Genomic DNA, 22,392 nt, shown 5'->3' with positions numbered 1-22,392 from the left:
TATCATGTACCCAGAAAAAATTATTACGTTTGATTAATGTTCATGTTAAAGATTAAATAACTGTTAATAGTTATCCTCCCTATCCGTGTGGAAGTGGTAAGTTTTTGGCTATTTAAGTTTAAAGGAAATAACTTGAAGGCTACCGTTTAGGTCGCTAGCTCTCTAGTTTGCGAGTTAGCATGTGTCACAAGACCCTGCAGTTGTGCAATATGTTGTAAATAAAAAGAGTATAAATGTGACTATAGTCGTGTTTTGTCATGTGTACAGGGCTCTAATAATGCTTTGTTCATTTTAATCTGAAAAAAATAATTTGTCTACCCACCAACTATATGTGGTTTCTTAAGTTTTTATTATTTGCCGTTTTATTATTTATTTATTTATTTATTACTGATTGATTTTCTTTATTCTTGATTTGTTTATTTATTTTTCATCTTATTTTGTGTAGAAAAATAAAAAGTAAGATATTTGAGAACAGTGGAATGTTTTATCAGAGCTTTTCTTGTAGAAAATTGGAACCAAAGCGAAGTTTTTTTAAATTGTTTTGTTTTTAATAAATGCGTTTTTTTGTTTTTTTTGGAGAACCTGATGCGGCCCAGTCTCACCCAGACCCGATCTCCAGTGGCCCCCAAGTAAATTGAGTTTGAGACCCCTGAGATAAAGGGTTTATAAAATAGATGGATGGAAGCAACAGAGGAGCCAAATGAAGAAAGAAAATCTACAAGAGGAAAAAGCTAATTTCCTCCTGGTCTCATTAACCTCGACTCAGACAATTAGATTAATAGCATCAAAGGTGAACGATACTGGAGAAGCGTGACAATTCTTTTTTTTTTCCGGTAGCTACCACAACACGGAAAACGACCACAACGAGTCACTGTTTGCCTCGGAGAAGAGATCCTGAGGTCACTTCTCTTTCAGCATAGACTCTGTGTCTCATTAGTACCTCATTGCCCGATGCTGTATTTGATTACAACCACAAAAAGTATCTGATTAGAAGTACATCCCCCATGGCAGGCCTCCCACCGACCACAGAATGTTCTCAGCTGGCCTTGATGCACAGATCAAAGTTCGATATTAGGATTGAAAGATTTGGTCTGTTTCTGTGTGCAAGCATGTGTTTAGTTGTTTCCCAAAAGGCCTTTACGTCATTTTTCGCTCTCAGTCACTCCATCATTTGATATGATGAAAACATTAGGGTGAGCTCTGTGATCCAGACATTATCTTGTACTAATACAGTGGAACCTTGGTTAGCATCCGCCCCATTTAGCGTGTTTTCGGGTAAAGGTCAAAAATTGAAGGTATTTGCTCAATTGTGCTAGCTAAAGATCGTGGAAACATCGAGTACGCATATGATAACTTGCTTTGCAACAAAGGAAAAGCAGAATGTTCCAGACGCCTTGATGCCCCAGCGAAGCCTTGATGCCCCTGCAAAGGAAAGATGCCTTGATGCCTCGGCGAACAAACGAAAGGAGAAACACCATCAAAGCGGTTCAAGCAAGGGCAGTGACGAAAGCTGATTGGTCCAGGACTCCATCATCAGGACTCCAACCTCGAGTGTATAAAAGACCGGGCAGGGAAAGGAAGGGTACTTTTTTTTGCAGCTGCGCTGTAATAAGACCCGCTTACTTGTAGGCATACAGGGACTGCAGATAAGCCCTGACGTCTGTATTATGTATTTTTGTCAGGGCAAGGGCAGTGGAGAAAGCTGATTGGTCCAGGACTCCAGCCTCGAGTGTATAAAAGACCGTGCAGGGAAAGGAAGGGTACTTTTTTTGCAGCTGCGCTGTAATAAGACCCGCTTACTTGTAGGCATACAGGGACTGCAGATAAGCCCGGACGTCTGTATTAGGTATTGTTGTCAGGAATAAATAATCTGGTTCTCATTCTATAATTTGGTTCTTTAAGATTCCCTTATCCTCTATTCCAGGGGTCAGCAACCCGCGGCTCCAGAGCCGCATGTGGCTCTCCAGCCTCTTTGTTGCGGCTCCCTTTGCAATGCTTGAATATTTTTTAGCACCCGTGTGGTGAAAATGCACGTCTTTGTTATGAGTTTACAAAAATCCAACTTTGTGTGAGACCATGAATGCATCCTGACTGAGTTCTGACTGGTGACTGAATGAGCAGACAGGATGCTATCCAGTTCTCTCTGACAGGTTAACATGAAGGGAAATGAGTAATACTTTGAGTTATTTGAGTTATTAATTATTATTAATGAGTTATTTGACGATTCTAAAAAAGTAAATTAGAGCTCATTTAAAAACAAAAGTTTATCTCCAGTACTAGCAAGAGTACTCCAACTCGTCTTTTTTTTTCCCTCCAATGTTGTTTTAAACATACAACGTTTTGCGGCTCCAGGCTATTTTTCTTTAGTGGGCAAGTGGGTGAAATGGCTCTTTTCATAGTAAAGGTTGCCGACCCCTGCTCTATTCGAAACCCACTTCGAGTCCTCAGGGGGAGGATTTCTACAAAATGTATGTCAAAATTTTGCCTAGGTTTGCATGCATTTTCCGGTTACTGTACAATATGTCGTCTTATCACTGCACTACATAAGTCCAAATATGCTCATAATGTATTTTTATCAGCATTTGTATACCTAAAACTATTATTAACTATTAAACTATATGTATGTACATGACAAATGAAAGAAATAAATGTAAAAATCAGGTTACATTACCTTCACTAGTGTGACTGTTCCCAAAGTCACAATGTGCGAGCGAGATCAACACCCTTCCTCTCTTCAACAATGTTTTTCACTTTCTCTATCAGTCTGGCACTCGTAACCTTCTTTGGCTCCATTTTTGGTTATTGAGGTGAGAAATACTTGCAATATTGAATTCAAGAGATAACCCATGGCAAAACAGGAAGGTGGTGTTGGTTTCTCTCGGTCATTAGGGTCTTTCAATTAATAATTATATGTATTTATATGCATTTTAAAAAGATTTCTGCATTTTTTAAAACAATAAAATGTGTTCTGTGTTAACATTTTTGGCTTTCAGATTCTAATACGAAAAATGTATTCAGTTAGAGTCAGTTTTGGTTAACATTGAACCTTCTGGAGCAAATTAATAATGCTAACCAAGGTTGCACTGAGTCAGTGCTTCTCCAACCGTGAGGTGGGTGCCCCTGGGGGGCCGCAGGGAACTGTTGGGTGGGTGCGAGAGACTTTCATTGTGCACATTTATAGTACTCATAATGCATTTTGACTCTTGAATATGCTTGTATAGTCTCCATTTTGTTTTGATTTTCCTGGTTTCGGTTTCAAGTTCAGTGTGTACAGTACAGATAATTTAATTTTTTTTTATTCCTTGTGTGGGCACAACAGAAAATAACTGTGAATCACTGCACCAAGTAGAGGAATAATAAAAACATCTTGATATTATTTATCAGGAAAAGTCACATAAGAAGACCCGAAGAACCGAGGAGGAACCTGTTTGACATCTGCTAGCTTCCTGATTTCTGACCCCTGACCCCCACCCCCTGACTAATCAGACTAATGAACTAGAAACACAAGACTGACTGCTATCAGATGGTATTTGGAATGCCTGTGTGTGTCTTTAACCTTTAACCCTGAACCCACATTTAACACACACACACACCCACCAATAGTATGAAACCGACAGAATGACAGTCAAGAGATATTATCGTAAGCCAGGGAAACAGCTGAACGGCTAAAAAGTAGACTTCATGTAATACATGTTAGCCTGCAGAAATACACACAATACTGAGTTTTCCCATTCAGTTTTTCATGAAGGAAACAAATTAGATTAGAGATTAGAACAGATTGATCTCATTGTATTCGCTAGTTTACAAACAGCTCAATCTCTAACCACTGTCTCCAGTTATTATACCAAGGACCACTCAAGTATGAAGCACGGATGTGAGATTGATGTTACATCAATATTCTCAAAAAAGAAAACATTTATTTCAGGGCCAATATATTCTGCAAGGAGAATTTCATGCAGGAATTCCAGAATTTTATGTTTATGCTGTGGTAGAAAAAAAAGAGTAAGCACATCTTTTTGATGCCTTGAATTCATCTCACTCTGGCACAGCAGCAATAAGAGTGCGTACTGTTGCATGTATACTCTCATCCTCTCCGCAAAGAGAAAGAAATAAAAATGTTCAGTGCCTCATGAGAACATTAAGATTCAGCAGTCAACGACGCTGTCTGTATACGGAACAATGGAGTTGCAGTTGCTGGTCTGACCTTTACTGGAAATGTAGTGTCTGCCCGGTGTTGTGAAGCCTCTGCTGCCTTGGCTGTTTATCGCTGCCACTCTGAACTGGTACCAACGCTGAGGTCTCAAATCGGACAGAAGGGCATCCTCGGAAAGGGTCTAAAAATACAAACATATCATATTCAACGTATAGTAGGTACGAACGATTAGACCAGGGGTTATAAAATGGTCTCTGGCAGGGAACCTCATTTTTTTCCCCTAATTGTTACCTTTTTGAGCTTATGTTCAAAGTGCATTTTAGAAATGTTAAAATTATTTTAGAAGAACATAACTGCATATAGACCAGTCCAGGGTGTACCCCGCTTCTCCTCCAAAGACAGCCGGGATAGGCTCCAGCACCCCTGCGACCCTCGTGAGGAAAAGCGGTAGAAAATGAATGAATAACTGCATATAGGCTGCATGGTGGACTAGTGGTTAGCACGCAGGCCTCACAGCTAGGAGACCCGAGTTCAATTCCGCCCTCGGCCATCTCTGTGTGGAGTTTGCATGTTCTCCCCGTGCATGCGTGGGTTTTCTCCGGGTACTCCGGTTTCCTCCCACATTCCAAAAACATGCTAGGTTAATTGGCGACTCCAAATTGTCCATAGGTATGAATGTGAGTGTGAATGGTTGTTTGTCTATATGTGCCCTGTGATTGGCTGGCGACTACTCCAGGGTGTACCCCGACTCTCGCCCGAAGACAGCTGGGATAGGCTCCAGCACCCCGCGACCCTTGTGAGGAAAAGCGGTAGAATGAATAACTGCATATAGACTGCATGGTGGACCAGTGGTTAGCACGCAGGCCTCGCAGCAAGGAGACCCAAGTTCAATCCTAAATCCCTTCTAACCCTAAATCCACCCCGACGCCCCCATTAGTACATTTACATGCACTAAAAATAATGCATGAATTCGGTTGAAACCGGCTTTTTAAAACACATATAAACACCTTAATTAGATTATGTTGGCATTTTACAGTGTGGGAGTGGTTAGGAGTTAGGAGTTCCAAGTTCGATTCCACTCCCTACATCTCTGTGTGGAGTTTGCATGTTTTCCCCGTGCATGCGTAGGTTTTCTCCGGGTACTCCGGTTTCCTCCCACATTCCAAAAACATGCTAGGTTAATTGGCGACTCCAAATTGTCCATAGGTATGAATGTGAGTGTGAATGGTTGTTTGTCTACATGTGCCCTGTGATTGGCTGGCGACTACTCCAGGGTGTACCCCGCCTCTCGCCCGAAGACAGCTGGGATAGGCTCCAGCACCCCCGTGACCCTCGTGAGCACAAGCGATAGAAAATTAATGAATATACAAAAAGAGACGGGCAGTAATTCAAAACATGTTTCACTGTAATGTTTGAAATTATTCCAGATATTGTGTGTATACCCTGGCTTGCTGACACACACACACATACACACATTCAGACACAAGCCGTCATCTATTTAAGTCCTTAGTGAACATTCAGTCGTTCAGTATAAGTCGTTTGAAAGACTGCGGCTGCCAGTGGTTCCTTTTTAAGCTCTGTTTATTTACTTAACCTCACACAGTGCACACACACACACTCACCCATGCATTGACATGAAGGGTTTACCCTAGCAGAGTGTGAGACAGGCTTAGGGAGAACGTTTAGACACTGAGGCAACAGATTGATGAGGTGGAAACTGCCCATCATTTCCAAAGTAGTGAAGGTAAGTTATGAGGTAAAGATATCTACCTTTTGATAAAACTGTTATTAATATTAAAATGTCGAGCTGAGAGATGCATTTACCATGGCAACAGTTGTCCACGGGGAAGCATGATCTTCACTGGGGTGAATACCCGTGTTCCAGCGTGACTGCAGCATGTAAACAACTGGCTCCACGCTGACATTGAACTTGGACACCCACACCACTTTCACCCGGCCCACTGAATCCTCCACAAAGCTCATGTCTCTGCGGGGCTTCAGAGGAACACCTGGAGGAGCAGTAGAAGACGGATGAAGAGTGGTTAGCATGTTGGCCATACAGTGAGGGGATCGGGAAGACCTGGGTTTGATTCCAAATTGTCCATAGGTATGAATGTGAGTGTGAATGGTTGTTTGTCTATATGTGCCCTGTGATTGGCTGGCAACCAGTCCAGGGTGTACCCCGCTTCTCGCCCGAAGACAGCTGGGATGGGCTCCAGCACCCCCGCGACCTTCGTGCGGTAGAAAAAGCGGTAGAAAATGAATGCATGAATGTGAATGTGAATGATTGTTTATCTATATGTGCCCAAGGAACCAATCTGACCCCAAAGTCAGCTGGGATAGGCTCCAGCATACCCCTGCAACTCATAAAAAAAGGATGAATGGATATCATAAGAACGCCAATATCGAGTATCTCTCCTTCTACTGAGGAGATCATTCACCTTTATATAGATTGGCGGGTGTTTGACACGTGTGTCCACAGCCATTGAAGCAGCACTTCCTGGGGGAAGGACAATGTCGGTCTAGCGAACAGCTCTCCACGCAGGCTGCGGCAAATCCGGTCGCACGATGAGGCGGAGGGCAGTCACCCTGTCGGGATGACCTCAAAGATGACAAAAAGTCTCTACTGGTCACACACTCCGTCTGCTTCTGTTGAAAGAAAAAGAGGCTTTCACTACAAATTAGAGGTATTGCAAGATGGTTGGTTTCCACACTTATTGTGTGGAAATATGGGGTAATAACTATGCACTCGCTAAATGTACTGCAAAAAAGGTCAGTAAGGATAATTCATAATGCCGCCTACAGAGAACACTGTAGACTACAGAGAATACTTCGGTATGAGGTGCATTATTAAAAAAAAAAAACTTAAACTGTATTATGGAAAGCAGGAAGTGAACAAATGTAACAGTTACTGATTGTAAAAGTACCAGATGGAGGGGTAGGATTTAATAAGCTTTGCTTCTTCCTACTCCTTTTGGACATGTGGAACTGTGAACTGATTATGTGATGCATTCAATTGTAATCTGATGCATGTTCAAATGAAATAAAACCATTACCATTACTATAATAATCAATGAATCATACAATAAATGAAAATGAAGTTGATTATTTTGTCGGCCTTAATATACTGCCATGTGCATGTGTGTCCATGTTCCTCAAACAGGCACCTTAGCATGTTTATTCCATAAAACAACAGCATGAACAGAGTGAGCCTTTTTGTCAGCCCCAAGTCTTCAGACTCTCTGTGAGTGGAGGCGGAGCCGGTAGCATACACACACAGTGCAGAAGAGAGTAACAGAGTTGAAATTCATTAATTCCTCACGAGGGTCGCGGGGGTGCTGGAGCCTATCACAGCTGTCTTCAGGCGAGAGGCGGGGTACACCCTGGACTGGTCGCCAGCCAATCACAGGGCACATATAGACAAACAACCATTCACACTCACATTCATACCTATGGACAATTTGGAGTCACCAATTAACCTAGCATGTTTTTGGAATGTGGGAGGAAACCGGAGTCCCCTGAGAAAATCCACACACTCACAGAGATGGCCGAGGGTGGAATTGAACTCTGGTCTCCCAGCTGTGTGGCCAGCGCGCTAACCACTTGTCTATTATTACATTCATTCATTCATTTTCTACCGCTTTTCCTCACGAGGGTCCCGGGGGGTGATGGAGCCTATCCAGCCAATCACAGGGCACATATAGACAAACAACCATTCACACTCACATTCATACCTATGGACAATTTGGAGTCGCCAATTAACCTAGCATGTTTTTGGAATGTGGGAGGAAACCGGAGTACCCGGAGAACATGCAAACTCCATACAGAGATGGCCGAGGGTGGGATTGAACTTGGGTCTTCAAGCTGTGTGGCCTGCACGCTAACCACTTGGCCGCCGTGCAGCCGAGTTGAAATTCAATTGTATACATATATATTTTTTGTACTTTTCTTAAAAGTAATGTTAAAATTTAGTTGCGTAACACCGCTACTACAAATACATCCAAATATACACTCCACGACAGGAAGACATACAGCAGAGACAAAAGTGTTTGCTTTGGTTAACATCTGCAGAAGAGAGATATATATTTTGTGTATATAAGTGTGTGTTTGTGCAAGTACTTGTGAGAGCTTGTGTGAACAAACTGAATTGTTCAAGTCTAAAATCCAACACTTGTGTGCCAACAAAAACAGGTTCTCGGTGCAGATAAAGTGTGTTTTGACCTACACATCCACATACAAGCACACACACACACACACACACACACACACACAACACACACTCTATTTTACCTCACAGGACTTTGGAGAAAGCATCCTCTTGGTTTCCCAAAGTTCTTTGCATGGCTGAAGGCACTTGACATGAAAAAATAAACACAAAGAAAACAAATTAGGCTTTGCAGTATTTTTGTTTTGTTATTAAAAATTTCCTGGGCTTCATGTCATTGTGTGCTGATTTTTTGTGTGCCATTATAATTTGTTTATGAGAGGGGGCAAATACAAAAAGTAATGTAAATCTGTGGCGGTCCAAATTTATGTGGCGGGCTGCATAGTTCTTTTCACTGTGAGATACTACTCCTACTGCTAATGTTAACTATAATAACAAGTAATATTAACAATAACGCAATTATATAATGTTATATATAGTATAAAAGGCAAAGTAAACATCTTGACTCTTGTCTTTCTCTGAACAGGAAGTTTGAGTACATAAAGGAGATGGTCTCCTTCAAGGTCTCAGGCGACACAGAAGAGGTTGACATAACTGTTGAATGATGGCTCTTAGTAAATTACAACCAGACACCATATAAAAACTGAGGTTTCGGCCCCAACCTCCACTCTCTCTCTCTCTCCTTCACTGTCTTTTTGTCTGCCCGCTGCCCGGCGTTTCTGGCTTTCATCATTTCTCCAGTTCCTTGCATCTCATTGATTTGAGAAGAACAAGCAGAAGAAAAAGCCATAAAAAGTCACATTTCGACAAATAAATGGCCACTTTTTTTTTGATGTAAATGGCTTCTCAAACAACTTCAGCTGTTCTTAATAACCTGGTGATGATATATTATTTTAAATGGTTCATCATTATTATTGAGGAGTGGATTCGATACATGAGCACAATGTTGAAATTGGGCCTCAAGTAGCGGCAACAAAGGCGGCTGAAACCACATGTTGGGTTCTTAACTAGTGGGTAATATATATATATATAAGCGTGGGTCTCGAGAGCTGCATAACATTTGGTTCATTTGATTTAAATCAGGGGAGAAAATGTTTGGTTTCAGTTAGAGGAGTCAAATATTTCTTTCAGAGTTTGCCAAAAGTGGGTTGTTGTTTTCTTTGAACGCTAATGTCGTTACAAGAGCCGACAAATCAGAGAATATCATCAATATCTCTCTCCCAAATACATCTTTTTTTTCTCCCAGTGCCAACATTTTCATTGGTACTTAGAGCTGACGTGTACATTGGAGACATTCCTGTCTTAAATTCTGAATTAATTGCCTACAAAACTGGTGTTATATTGAATATTTACTACTAAGAAAATGATGGATTGTTATATAAGACATAAAACAGAGCACCATAGTACATGCAGACAATTATAACCATTCTAAATCGGACGTAGTATACTGCACTCAATCTGTTAAGAGTATTAGATAGTTTGGATACATTATTAGTGTTTAAAAGTGTTTCCCACAGGAATGCAGGACTATCTGTTTTTGATGATGCCATCATATTATTTGCATAACTGGCCATGACGCATGTGAATGTAATTTTTATGGACAGTGTAGCAAAAAGTAAACAAATGTGTTTAGAAATACAAAGTATGGGGACCCGCTGCTTGTTGTCAGTAGTCGCGACAAGATAGAAGGGTCCGAATACTCTCTAAATATAGTTAACAACACTCATCCCTCCTGCTACATCTTCTTATTCTCTGACAGAGCAGGTACGTATAAGGCAGTGCTTTTCAAATACAGGGGCAGGCACCTTTTTGAGAGTCAGGCAGTACTGTAAATGTTCAACATGTACAAATTTACTGTACTATATGCAGTTTGGCTCGGGAATATCTCCATCAGTTTAAAATTTAGTCTAGATTAGCTAAATTTCATTTGTAGTCCTAAGGCAGGCACCATAAAACGTAATACATTTGTATGTGTATGTATTGTACAGACTTGTACAGACAAGCTACAATCACAGGCAGTCCCATTATAAAAGGTAACGCAACGGTCCAAATGTATTTGTGGCGGGCCGCCACAAATAAATGAATGTATGGGAAATGCTGGGTTGCGACCCAAGTGTTATTCGCTTTCAAACAATTCATCAACAGTTGGAAAAGACCTCAAACCATTTTGATGAAACCTCATCCGAAATTTTTGGGGTGAACTACAACACAGATTATGAACCAGGGTGTCCAACATCTGGTACCGCTGACCTCACAATGATTAGGATGGATGGATGAAAATCCTCCCCCCCCACACACACACACACAAAATGTTGTTGAATGTCTTCTTGGATGAGTGGAAAGTATTATAGCTCTAATTCATCATCTTTCCTTATTTTTTGTGGTGTTGAGCAAGGCACCAAATTTAAATATCCCTGGAAAACCGCCCATTATTACGTGTTACTAATGCAGTGTATGCTTGCTGTATTCTCTCTTTTGTTTTAGCCATGAAAATTACTTTGATTTTCTTCAAAATTGATGATCTGCAAAGTAATTTAAGGCCAAGCTACATCCATTTCCGTTTCCGTCGTTTATTTTATTTGGTAGAAAAGGTTTGTACTACAAATAAAAATCATGTGAGTGGTCTTCTAAGAAATCCCATTGCCAAAATGTGTCCTAAACAACTTTAACTTACATACAGTGCATAAACACTAAGAAATACACACACATACACAATGTGCATTACTCTTGCTTTTGCTGCCACTTTGATCAGATACAGACATGTTTTCATTTTTCATTCCTCCTCTTTTGTCCTTCACCCCTTTACCATTATGCATTTCCCCTACCCTTCCATTCCATTCCCATGCCGCCTCCTTTGTTCTTTTTTTTTGTCTGCATCCCATCTCCTCCCAATTTTTTCCACCTTCAGCTCAGTTTTTCATAATCTCATATCACAGCGCCGGTAAGGTCATCTTTCTGCTACTACTGTCTCCAATACTCGGTGAGGAGTCGGAGTCTATTCAAAATAAATAAAATCATCCTTTATTGGTCTGGCAATGGAGAAAATGATTGTTCAAAGTAGACAGGCAAAGCATATGGATGCTCAGATCAGGGTTTTAGGATTCCAATACCTTTCATCCCTGAGTGAGGTCGGCCATTTTTCAACTTATTTATGATGAGCGTTATTATTAGACAATTCCAAGGTCCCCTGGCATAGGTAATTATTAAATAAGAAACATTTGGACGAATTGCCTTTTTTTTTTTTACTTCAACTATAAACTATCCAGCATATATGGATGTATATGACCCTTGGATACACTCGTACTATAAGGACTGTTAAGTTGATAGTACATAGAAACTACTTACTGGAGGTCATATCATGTTTACACTGCTTTAGATGTTTTTTTTTTATTAAATGAAAAACACATTTTCATCTTGTTTTGCACCAAAAGTCCCATTTCAGCACTACTACCACGGCAGCTCAGGTTGCTACATAATGAACATTTTTACTGTCAGGATGTACTGTAAGAATGAGCTACACGTGTGCTGACGAGGACCAGAGGGCAGGAGCACATTACACCAGTTTTAAAGTCGCTACATTGGCTCCCCGTACACTTCAGGATCGATTTTAAGATTCTCTTACTGGTTTTTAAATATCTTAACGGCTTTGCCCCTTCGTATTTATCTGATCTGCTTTTACCGCGGACCCTGCGGTACTCCGGCACTGGCCTTTTAACAATACCAAAACCCAGAACTAAAACCCACGGTGAGGCAGCATTTAGCCACTATGGCCCCCACCTGTGGAACAGCCTGCCGGAGGGCCTCAGGACTGCGGAGACTGTTGATATTTTAAAAAAAAGATTAAAAGACGCACCTTTTTAATCAGGCTTTTAACTAATATTTTTAAACTTTTCTTATGTTTTTATCTTGTTAGTCCTATTTTTTGCTCTTGGTCTTCAGCTTTTAACTCCTGTGTTTTGTTTTTATCTTTTTAGTCATATTTTATGCTCTAGTTTTCAGCTTTTAACTCCAGTGTTATGTTTTTATCTTTTTAGTCCTATTTTATGCTCTTAGTCTTCAGCTTTTAACTCCAGTGTTATGTTTTTAACTTTTTAGTCCTATTATATGCTCTTAGTCTTCAGCTTTTAACTCCAGTGTTTTGTTTTTATCTTTTTAGTCATTTTTTTTTTGCTCTTGGTCTTCAGCTTTTAACTCCAGTCTTTTGTTTTTATCTTTTTAGTCCTATTTTATGCTCTTAGTCTTCAGCTTTTAACTCCAGTGTTATGTTTTTAACTTTTTAGTCCTATTTTATGCTCTTAGTCTTCAGCTTTTAACTCCAGTGTTATGTTTTTATCTTTTTAGTCCTATTTTATGCTCTTAGTCTTCAGCTTTTAACTCCAGTGTTTTGTTTTTATCTTTTTAGTCCTATTTTATGCTCTTAGTCTTCAACTTTTAACTCCAGTGTTTTGTTTTTATCTTTTTAGTCCTATTTTATGCTCTTAGTCTTCAGCTTTTAACTCCAGTGTTTTGTTTTTATCTTTTTAGTTCTATTTTATGCTCTTAGTCTTCAGCTTTTAACTCCAGTGTTTTGTTTTTATCTTTTTAGTCCTATTTTATGCTCTTAGTCTTCAGCTTTTAACTCCAGTGTTTTGTTTTTATCTTTTTAGTCCTATTTTATGCTCTTAGTCTTCAGCTTTTAACTCCAGTGTTATGTTTTTATCTTTTTAGTCCTATTTTATGCTCTTAGTCTTCAGCTTTTAACTCCAGTGTTTCCTCAGGGGGGGTCCTCCACACTGGGAGCTGTGTCGGGTCTGCTGAGGGGGTGCCATCCTTGGGTCACTTCGACCCGGCCGGCTGGGGGTTCCTCCCTTTAATGTGGGGGTCCGCCCGTCTGTCGGAGTCGGGGGGCCCGAATGCTGGTCCTCCGATGGCACGGCCTGCAGTTCCTTCCAGTGTGGACGGCCCCAAAGGTGCCGTTTCCTTGTTCCTCAGTGCCATGCCATGTCTCCCTACTGTGTGTGATTGTGTGATTGCGTGATTCTTTTGTTTCTTTGTTTTTCTTTCCTTTTTCCTAATTTTGGAAATTGTTTTAATTCTGTAAAGCACCTTGTGTTGCATTTCTTTGCAGGAAAAGTGCTATACAAATAAAGTTGATTTGATTTGATTTCATACACCATCATCATGAAACTTGAAATACAATGCATTTACATGTGGAGTATCCCCGCCTTCAAAGTAAATGATATCAATTCCTCCTCTGCACTGTTTAGTCAATGTACACAGTGGAAATAGAAGAGACCCGAGGCTAATGCATTAAGGTTGAACCCACTCTTGGTATGTATGCGGTACAGACCTCACACTCTCAGATGTCACCGGCAAGCTCTAAATCACAAGTACACGCACTGTATTTCTTTGAGAGGGTCTGAGAGATACTTGTGGCCTTGAAGGCAACACGATGATTTATGCGTGTGAGTAAGGAAGTGTGAGAGAGGAGGAGACGTAGCTTAGGTCAGAAGTCAGAAATGTTGCTGCTTAACACACCAACACTCTATAGCAGCTAAGATTAATGACTGTGTGTGTGTTTCTGAATGCGGGCACAGTTTGTGTAGGATCTCCTCGGATATCTATATAATATACACACACCTTGTCTCACTGCCCTACTATGGTCTCTCCTGTTGTTTTATAGCCTCACCTGCCATGGTAGAGGGATGCCAGCCACACTCGGTGAGAGTGAGTGGAGCAAATAGACAGAATGTGGGGGGTGGATGTGATTTTAGAGTGGAGAAAAGCAGAAAAGAGTGAGTGTGAGTTGAAAAAGAGAGAGGAGATGAAAGACAACTGGTGAAATAGGTGGAGAGAAAAGCTGGCAGATAGATGCTGTGAGACAAAGATGGCCAATTGGTCTTCATTCCATGATGGTTCTCCAGCCCATGACAGTGGGTACTGTGGTAATACTGTACAGTCAAACCTTCCAATCCAATCCACTTTATTTATATAGCACATTTTATAAGTAATAATCAAAAACTAAAAGATTTTTTTAAGAAATAAAATAGTAAAATCAATATTAAAATATTAAAAACAAGAAGCAAAGGAATAAAAAATAAAATAAAATAAAGTATAAAAAATAAAACCAATTAAAATGAAAAGAGGGCGGCAGGGTGGACGAGTGGTTAGCGCGCAGACCTCACAGCTAGGAGGACCAGGGTTCGATTCCACCCTCGGCCATCTCTGTGTAGAGTTTGCATGTTCTCCCCGTGCAACCCCGTGGGTTTTCTCCAGGTACTCCGGTTTCCTCCAACATTCCAAAAACATGCTAGGTTAATTGGCGACTCCAAATTGTCCATATGTATGAATGTGAGTGTGAATGGTTGTTTGTCTATATGTGCCCTGTGATTGGCTGGCGACCAATCCAGGGTATACCCCGCCTCTCATATCATCTCAGTTTGGCCTCTCTGACTTTATCTCCGAGGCCTCTATCATGTCATGTCCCTCTGATGTACTCGTTCCAGATCCTATCCATCCTGGTCACTCCCAATGAGAACATTGAGCCAATAAGCATATAAGCATTCTCATCTCTGCTACTTCCAGTTCTACTTCCTGTCTTTTCCACAGTGGCACTGTCTCTAGACCAAACAACATGGCTGGTCTCACAACAGTTTTGTATACCTTTACTTTCATTTACGTTCGATTCTGCCTGCACAGGAGACAAAAGACAAAATAATTTCATCTGCTATACCAAATGGAAAGTTTAACAACAAGGGCTGCTCCTTTCCAGTGCATTCAGCTTATTTGTTAATGGACAACACGCCGCCTCACACACCTGGTACACATTATTATCTTTCTACATGTGTGTGAGATCTGTGCGAGTGTGTGTGAGAGAGAGAGAAGGGCAGAGATAAAAGAGGGGCAACAGGAAAGATGAAGAATATGAGAGAGGGCTGCAGTTTAGGTTTAGTGAACTCCCAAGTGAGTTTTCCATGGGTTTGCTGGTGATGTGACACAAACCATATGTTGCTACAACATCTGTCTGGCGTGTGTGTCTTTGATATGGAAAGTCTGGCAATTGATGGAACTAAAGAACAGATAAAACATGACAGCTCATGAGACACTGCTTACCAATATCACTTGTGTCATTACTCTTTCCCATTGTTTCCTTATTCTGTAACTTTATCCATGTATACTTCTACATGACTCGGTTATAGCCAATTGTGTCATATCTGTCGTATTTCAGATAAGTATTTTATAATATGGTCAGTAAAAGGTTGCAGAATTGAGACAAGGAAGACAGGAAGAAATAAATATGGAGTTGGTCACCATTTGCAGCTTCCGGGAAGATTTTCTACAAAAATTAACTAGAAAAGCATGCAGACCTCCACCTAACGCGATAGTGCCCCCCCATATTGTGATGTACGCCTCCTACATTTATTTTATCTACATATTAACTGAGATATTTGCTAATGTTAGCATGCTAGCAGTGCCAACAAGCAAACATTAGCGTGCTAACACCTAACATAATAACAGTGTTAATGTAAGTGTCTAGCTAGGAAAAAGGCTAAAAATGATACTATACTAATGTTAGCATGGTAGCAATTCTAACAGGCCAATGTTAGCATGCTAGCAGTGCTAACAAGCGAACATTAACGTGCTAACACCTAACATAATAACAGTGTTGATGTAAGTGTCTAGTTGGGAAAAAACTAAAAATGATACTATATTAATGTTAGCATGGTAGCAATTTTAACGAGCTAATGTTAGCATGCTAACAGCGATCGTGATAGTGCCAAATCTTTATATGTGTCTACTTATGAAAATTGCTAAAAATGCTACCAGGCTAATGTTAACATGCTAGCAATGCTAACATGCTAAATTTAACAAAAATTTAACCCGTGTTAAGCATGTGTGTACCCAAGAAAATAGTTAAAAATAACAAGAGCTTCCTGTTAATGCTAACATGCTAACGTTAGCAGGCTAACCTAGGGAAGGCTAAATGTCTCGAATGAGTTGAGAACTTAGCATGAATGTTCAGACTGAGTTGATGTCGGAATGAAATGAATCAGCTGAGAACTGTTTTAGTAGTAGTAGTACCCTGGACTGGTCTCCAGCCAATCACAGGGCACATATAGACAAACAACCATTCACACTCACATTCATACCTATGGACAATTTGGAGTCACCAATTAACCTAGCATGTTTTTGGAATGTGGGAGGAAACCGGAGTACCCGGAGAAAACCCACGCATGCACGAGGGAGAACGTGCAAACTCCACACAGAGATGGCCGAGGGTGGAATTGAACCCTGGTCTCCTAGCTGTGAGGTCTGCGCGCTAACCACTTGACCGCCGTGCAGCCGTCTCATGTAATAATAATTATAAAAAATAATAATAGTAGGCGAAAGGCTGAATTTGGTGACAATTTAAAATTTTTGATTTTGGATCACCTCCAAAATGTTATCTTCCATATCCCATTTCCGACAAGTCCAGAAAATTCCATTCAGAACTTTTCAGAAGTTATTTCGAACACAAACTCACAGATAAACGCCAGCAAAAACAAGTGCGCTTGCACTTGGCGGAAGTCACAATGTAACTGTGGGAAAGTGTCCATCCATCAAAAAAAAAACATTTATAAAAAGGTCAAAAGTCTAATTAATGGGGTTGAGGTCAGGGCTCTGTTTGGGGTCATCAAGTTCCTCCACACCCATCTCATCCAAATGTGACTTTATGAACCTGGCTTGGCTTTTGCATTGTCTTCATTCCTTGCATGTGTGAGTGACACTGGACATGACTACCAAGGACAATACAGGTCAGTACTGTGTACTGTCTGAATCATAACCCACATCAAATCTAATGAAAACATTTGGCAAAATGAATATGAGCTGCCAAATTACAGTGTCAAACGGTACTTAGTTACAACAAAGGCTGCCAAAAGGCTTTATGAGATATTGAAATGGAATGTGCTTTGAAACCAAGGAAAACATGTTTGATTTAAGTACTACAAACACCATTATTGTTTTGGTTTGGTTTGTAAATGTAGCTCCTAGGAGAAAAAGTTGAACTCACAAAAATGTTAAAAAGCACTTTTTTTCCTCCCAACGTATCACCATCAAAGTTTTTCAACACACACTAAACTGTTGATAAATACTAATTCAAAGTGGTGCCAATTTAAATGACTTCTGGCGTTACTCTGACTTGTAAAGAGGAAAAAATATCCCTCTGTCATTGCCATGGCGCGCACGCATCACCTACTTTAATGATCTATAACTTTTACTTGGCTTCTTAAGCGTTTGGCCATGTCCTTGTCATTATTTAGATATTTGCTATTCGACGGACATAACCTCCAATGCAAATTACTGAGTGTGCTTTTACACATGTCCAAAAATAATCTGTACCATTCGGAACTTTTTTTTCATGTGATGTTTATGCAAACATCAAGCATCCAATATCTATCTTTAAAGGAAACAGAATTAGTAAAAACTAAAATTGGTATTGGCTAATTGGTTCCATATATGATTATGATAAAATTTCTACAAAGTACAATTTCTTATTTATAAATGGAATATTTTCATAGTTAAAGCATCAAAAAAAACAGTGTACAACCCTCTAACTGCATTTTTTAACATTATTAGAGCACTCTAGAATTAAATAACACCCCTACAATCACCTTTACACTCATATTACCTTATATAGTGAAGGTATTTGCTCAAATTGGTATTGGCTAATTGGTTCCATATATGATTATGATAAAATTTCTACAAAGTACAATTTCTTATTTATAAATGGAATATTTTCATAGTTAGAGCATCGGAAAAAAAACTGTGTACAACCCTCTTAACTGCATTTTTTTACATTATTAGAGCACTCTAGAATTAAATAACACCCCTACAATCACCTTTACACTCATATTACCTTATATAGTGAAGGTATTTGCTCAAATTGGTATTGGCTAATTGGTTACAGATATGATTATGATAAGATTTCTACAAAGTACAATTTCTTATTTATAAATGGAATATTTTCATAGTTGGAGCATCGAAAAAAAAACTGTGTACAACCCTCTTAACTGCATTTTTTAACATTATTAGAGCACTCTAGAATTAAATAACACCCCTACAATCACCTTTACACTCATATTACCTTATATAGTGAAGGTATTTTCTCAAATTGGTATTGGCTAATTGGTTCCATATATGATTATGATAAAATTTCTACAAAGTACAATTTCTTATTTATAAATGGAATATTTTCATAGTTAGAGCATCGAAAAAAAACTGTGTACAACCCTCTTAACTGCATTTTTTAACATTATTAGAGCACTCTAGAATTAAATAACACCCCTACAATCACCTTTACACTCATATTACCTTATATAGTGAAGGTATTTTCTCAAATTGGTATTGGCTAATTGGTTCCATATATGATTATGATAAAATTTCTACAAAGTACAATTTCTTATTTATAAATGGAATATTTTCATAGTTAGAGCATCGAAAAAAACTGTGTACAACCCTCTTAACTGCATTTTTTAACATTATTAGAGCACTCTAGAATTAAATAACACCCCTACAATCACCTTTACACTCATATTACCTTATATAGTGAAGGTATTCGCTCAATTTTGTTAGCTTAAGATAAAAGCAAAACACATAGTCTCACAAATACAAAGGATACTTTGGATATAAAGGATACACGCACCTACACACAAAAAAAGAGGCGTGACAACTGACAGTCAAACGAAAGGAGAAACACCATGAAAGCGGTTCAAGCAAGGGCAGTGGCGAAAGCTGATTGGTCCAGGACTCCGGCATCAGGACACCAGCCTCGAATGTATGAAAAGACCGGGCAGGGAAAGGAAGGGTGCTTTTTTTTTTTCAGCTGCGCTGTAGTAAGACCCGCTTACTTGTAGGCATACAGGGACTGCAGATAAGCCCGGATGTCTGTATTAGGTATTGTTGTCAGGAATAAATAATCTGGTTCTCATTCTGTGATTTGGTTCTTTGAGATTCCCTTATCCTCTATTCGAAACCTGAGGTGGCTCGGGCATCTAGTCCGGATGCCTCCCGGACGCCTCCCTGGTGAGGTGTTCTGGGCATGCCCAGCCGGGAAAAGACCCCGGGGCAGACCTAGGACACGCTGGAGGGACTATGTCTCACAGCTGGCCTGGGAACGCCTTGGTGTCCTCCGGGTGGAGCTGGAGGAGGTGGCCGGGGACCGGGAAGTCTGGGCTTCCCTACTAAGACTGCTGCCCCCACGACCCGGACCCGGATAAGCGGAGGAAAATGGATGTATGGATGTGTGGAATGGCCTTTATTGTCATTATACAAGATGTACAACGAAATTGGAGGACAAATAAGACTTGGCTTGTGTGTGTTTCTATAAATGTGTGGCATTGGGGACCTGAGTGAGGGGCGGACGGACCATGATTGTTGCCGTTTCAGGTTCGCGTGGGTTACTGCAGCAACAGTAGTGATTATTGTGCCTGCCAGATGATTTCCAGCAGTCAAATCTGGGAATTGTGCGTGTCACTGAACATTACAGTAACATTACTTTATCAACATCTTGGAATGCATCTTTTGAATGCGTCTTATTTGCATTTTTGTTACATTTGCTACTGTATTTTTAATCTTGAAAAATCTTAATTTAGTAGATTATAGGGAAATTAACCAGCCTAAAGAAGACCTTGAAGAAGACATCCTTGCAGACCTCTCTTATAGTAGCATATCTCCTGCAGGCAGCATTATTCTACTCATACCATTTTTTCTCACACCTGACACTGGTTTATGTTGGTTGTATTCATAAAACCTTCCAGAATGTTTTATGACTGTATTTTATACATGATACAAATGCTTTGTTCTCTATGTGACATATTTCACCCTTTTTTTACAGCAGCATTTTAACTGAAAGATATTATGTGATCTGTAAAGGTTGAATCGAGGTTGTTTTGTTGAAGATGTTTCACCTTTAACCCAAAAGGCTTCTTTAGTTTTTTTTGTGTGTGTGTGTGGAGTCTCCCTATTTATGTCTCTAGTGGGTGTGTCCCCTGGGGGTCATAATAGTTGTTGTTATTGCTGCTGTCCAGCATGGCTGGTGAGTGACCGTCCTGCATAACAATAGGTCATTCGTCTGCCCAGTTTTTAATTTGCCCAATGACTACGTGGGTTTGGAGTATGTATAGAGAATGGCAAAACCAAAAAAAAAAAAAGAAATATGACTTCCAGCTGAGCAAAAGTAATATAAAACTTGAATAGCCAGCCCACAAAGTACTGGGGGGAAAACAATCTCAAAAGGTTAAATTGAGTGTGCACTAGTGAAGCAAAGGTGAACAGAGTTCACAAACACCACATGCAACATTATTTCATCTATTCGAGCATACTAACGTTATGATGAAAACATGCATTATTCACACATCTTGGTCAAGAGCCCCCAAACAACTCAACAAAGTTGCTCAGACACCAAATAACACAGAAACGTTGGACATTTATCAGATATAAACACAAACAGCATGTTGTGTGCATAGCAGTGATGCTGCAATGAGGTTGACTGAGGTTTATTAAATGTCCTTATGAGTTACAGTAGACAACAATAACAGCATACCTGAGCGCAGCGTCTGTTGTTCTCACACCAAACCAAAACTTGGTCACTCTGGAGAGGAAAACAAATTGAATTTGATTAGAGAAACAAATCATTTGCATACAATTCTGAAAGTTTTTCCTTCCCAAACGTTGATTTATGCTCCTCTTGCAGCATTTCAACAATTATGAGTGGCACATTTTGTGTAATTTACAGGCAGAATGAAAGCAAAATACTGCTACTAAAAGACTAAATTACATAACCTGAACTATCATGCAGACAGACACGCTAAACTGTTATGCTCTGGGTGCAAAATAAATGACTGAAGACACTGTTTGTGGTCAGACACTGTCACTTAGGAGGAGTTATGCTTCTGTATACGTGTGTGTGTGTGTGTGTGTGTACAGTTGTTGCTTGGTGAGTCACGTCAACCCACGAATGCGGCTGTATAACATAAAGCCACAGTGACAGAGGGTGGTATCATCACTTGTCCACAGACACACAATCACAGATACAGACGCATATTTAAATATGTTGAAGGAAAACGACAAGTATCTAACGGTCATAGAAGTTCTTAGAGTAGTATTTTTTCTAGTAGCCAGCAGAGGGAGACTCCACTTGATGCAAAAACTACTAACTACAAACTGTTAGTTCTCACTTGCTTTTTTAGTCAACATTATGCAAATACTGAGATCACAGTTATTTTTAGGGAAATACAGTATTATAAAAGTAGTTTAGAAATTATAACAGAGAAAAAAAATGCCAAAGATACTGGAAATATGTGTAGTGAATCCATAAATTATAATAGTTTCACTTTGAACTACTGCTATAAATATTTTTTTCAAAGCTGTTTTAAAATTAAAATTAAAATTAAAATTAAAATTAAAATTAAAATTAAAATTAAAATTAAAATTAAAATTAAAATTAAAATTAAAATTAAAATTAAAATTAAAATTAAAATATTAAAAACATGCAAAAAATAAAAATTTTCTAAGCGGTCTCCGGTTTCCTCCCACATTCCAAAAACATGCTAGGTTAATTGGCGACATTAATTGGCGAAATTAAATTAAATTAAATTAAATTAAATTAAATTAAATTAAATTAAATTAAATTAAATTAAATTAAATTAAATTAAATTAAATTAAATTAAATTAAATTAAATTAAATTAAATTAAATTAAATTAAATTAAATTAAATTATTGAGATGCAGCTGTACATGTCTACAAAACGGACTGCACGCGGACTCCGGTTTCCTCCCACATTCCAAAAACATGCTAGGTTAATTAGCGACTCCAAATTGTCCATAGGAATGAATGTGAGTGTGAATGGTTGTTTGTCTATATGTGCCCTGTGATTGGCTGGCGACCAGTCCAGGGTGTACCCCGCCTCTTGCCCGAAGACAGCTGTGATAGGCTCGAGCACACCTGCGACCCTTGTGAAGATAAGCGGTAAAAAATGAATGAATGAAACAAATATAGTAGTTGACAGATTCTGCCGGTGTAATGGCTGAAATACACATCCTTTGCAGTTACACCA

General features: G+C 39.4%; 1 protein-coding gene across 2 annotated transcripts in view; it reads right to left on the bottom strand.

Annotated features, from left to right (window-relative positions):
• Window positions 1-22,392, bottom strand: part of anos1b (anosmin 1b) — a 50,789-nt gene that overhangs the window by 14,734 nt on the left and 13,663 nt on the right. For both annotated transcript variants that reach the window (XM_058074008.1, XM_058074009.1), the window contains exons 2-6: window positions 20,881-20,928; window positions 8,444-8,506; window positions 6,595-6,802; window positions 5,978-6,162; window positions 4,205-4,334 (exon numbers count right to left, since the gene is read on the bottom strand). In XM_058074008.1, coding sequence (XP_057929991.1) covers window positions 4,205-4,334; window positions 5,978-6,162; window positions 6,595-6,802; window positions 8,444-8,506; window positions 20,881-20,928 — 634 coding nt within the window. The remainder of the gene's footprint in view (window positions 1-4,204; window positions 4,335-5,977; window positions 6,163-6,594; window positions 6,803-8,443; window positions 8,507-20,880; window positions 20,929-22,392) is intronic.

The sequence above is a fragment of the Doryrhamphus excisus genome, chromosome 5, assembly GCF_030265055.1.
Source record: "Doryrhamphus excisus isolate RoL2022-K1 chromosome 5, RoL_Dexc_1.0, whole genome shotgun sequence".
Taxonomy (NCBI): Eukaryota; Metazoa; Chordata; class Actinopteri; order Syngnathiformes; family Syngnathidae; genus Doryrhamphus; species Doryrhamphus excisus.
This window is presented reverse-complemented; position numbering and strand designations above follow the sequence as displayed.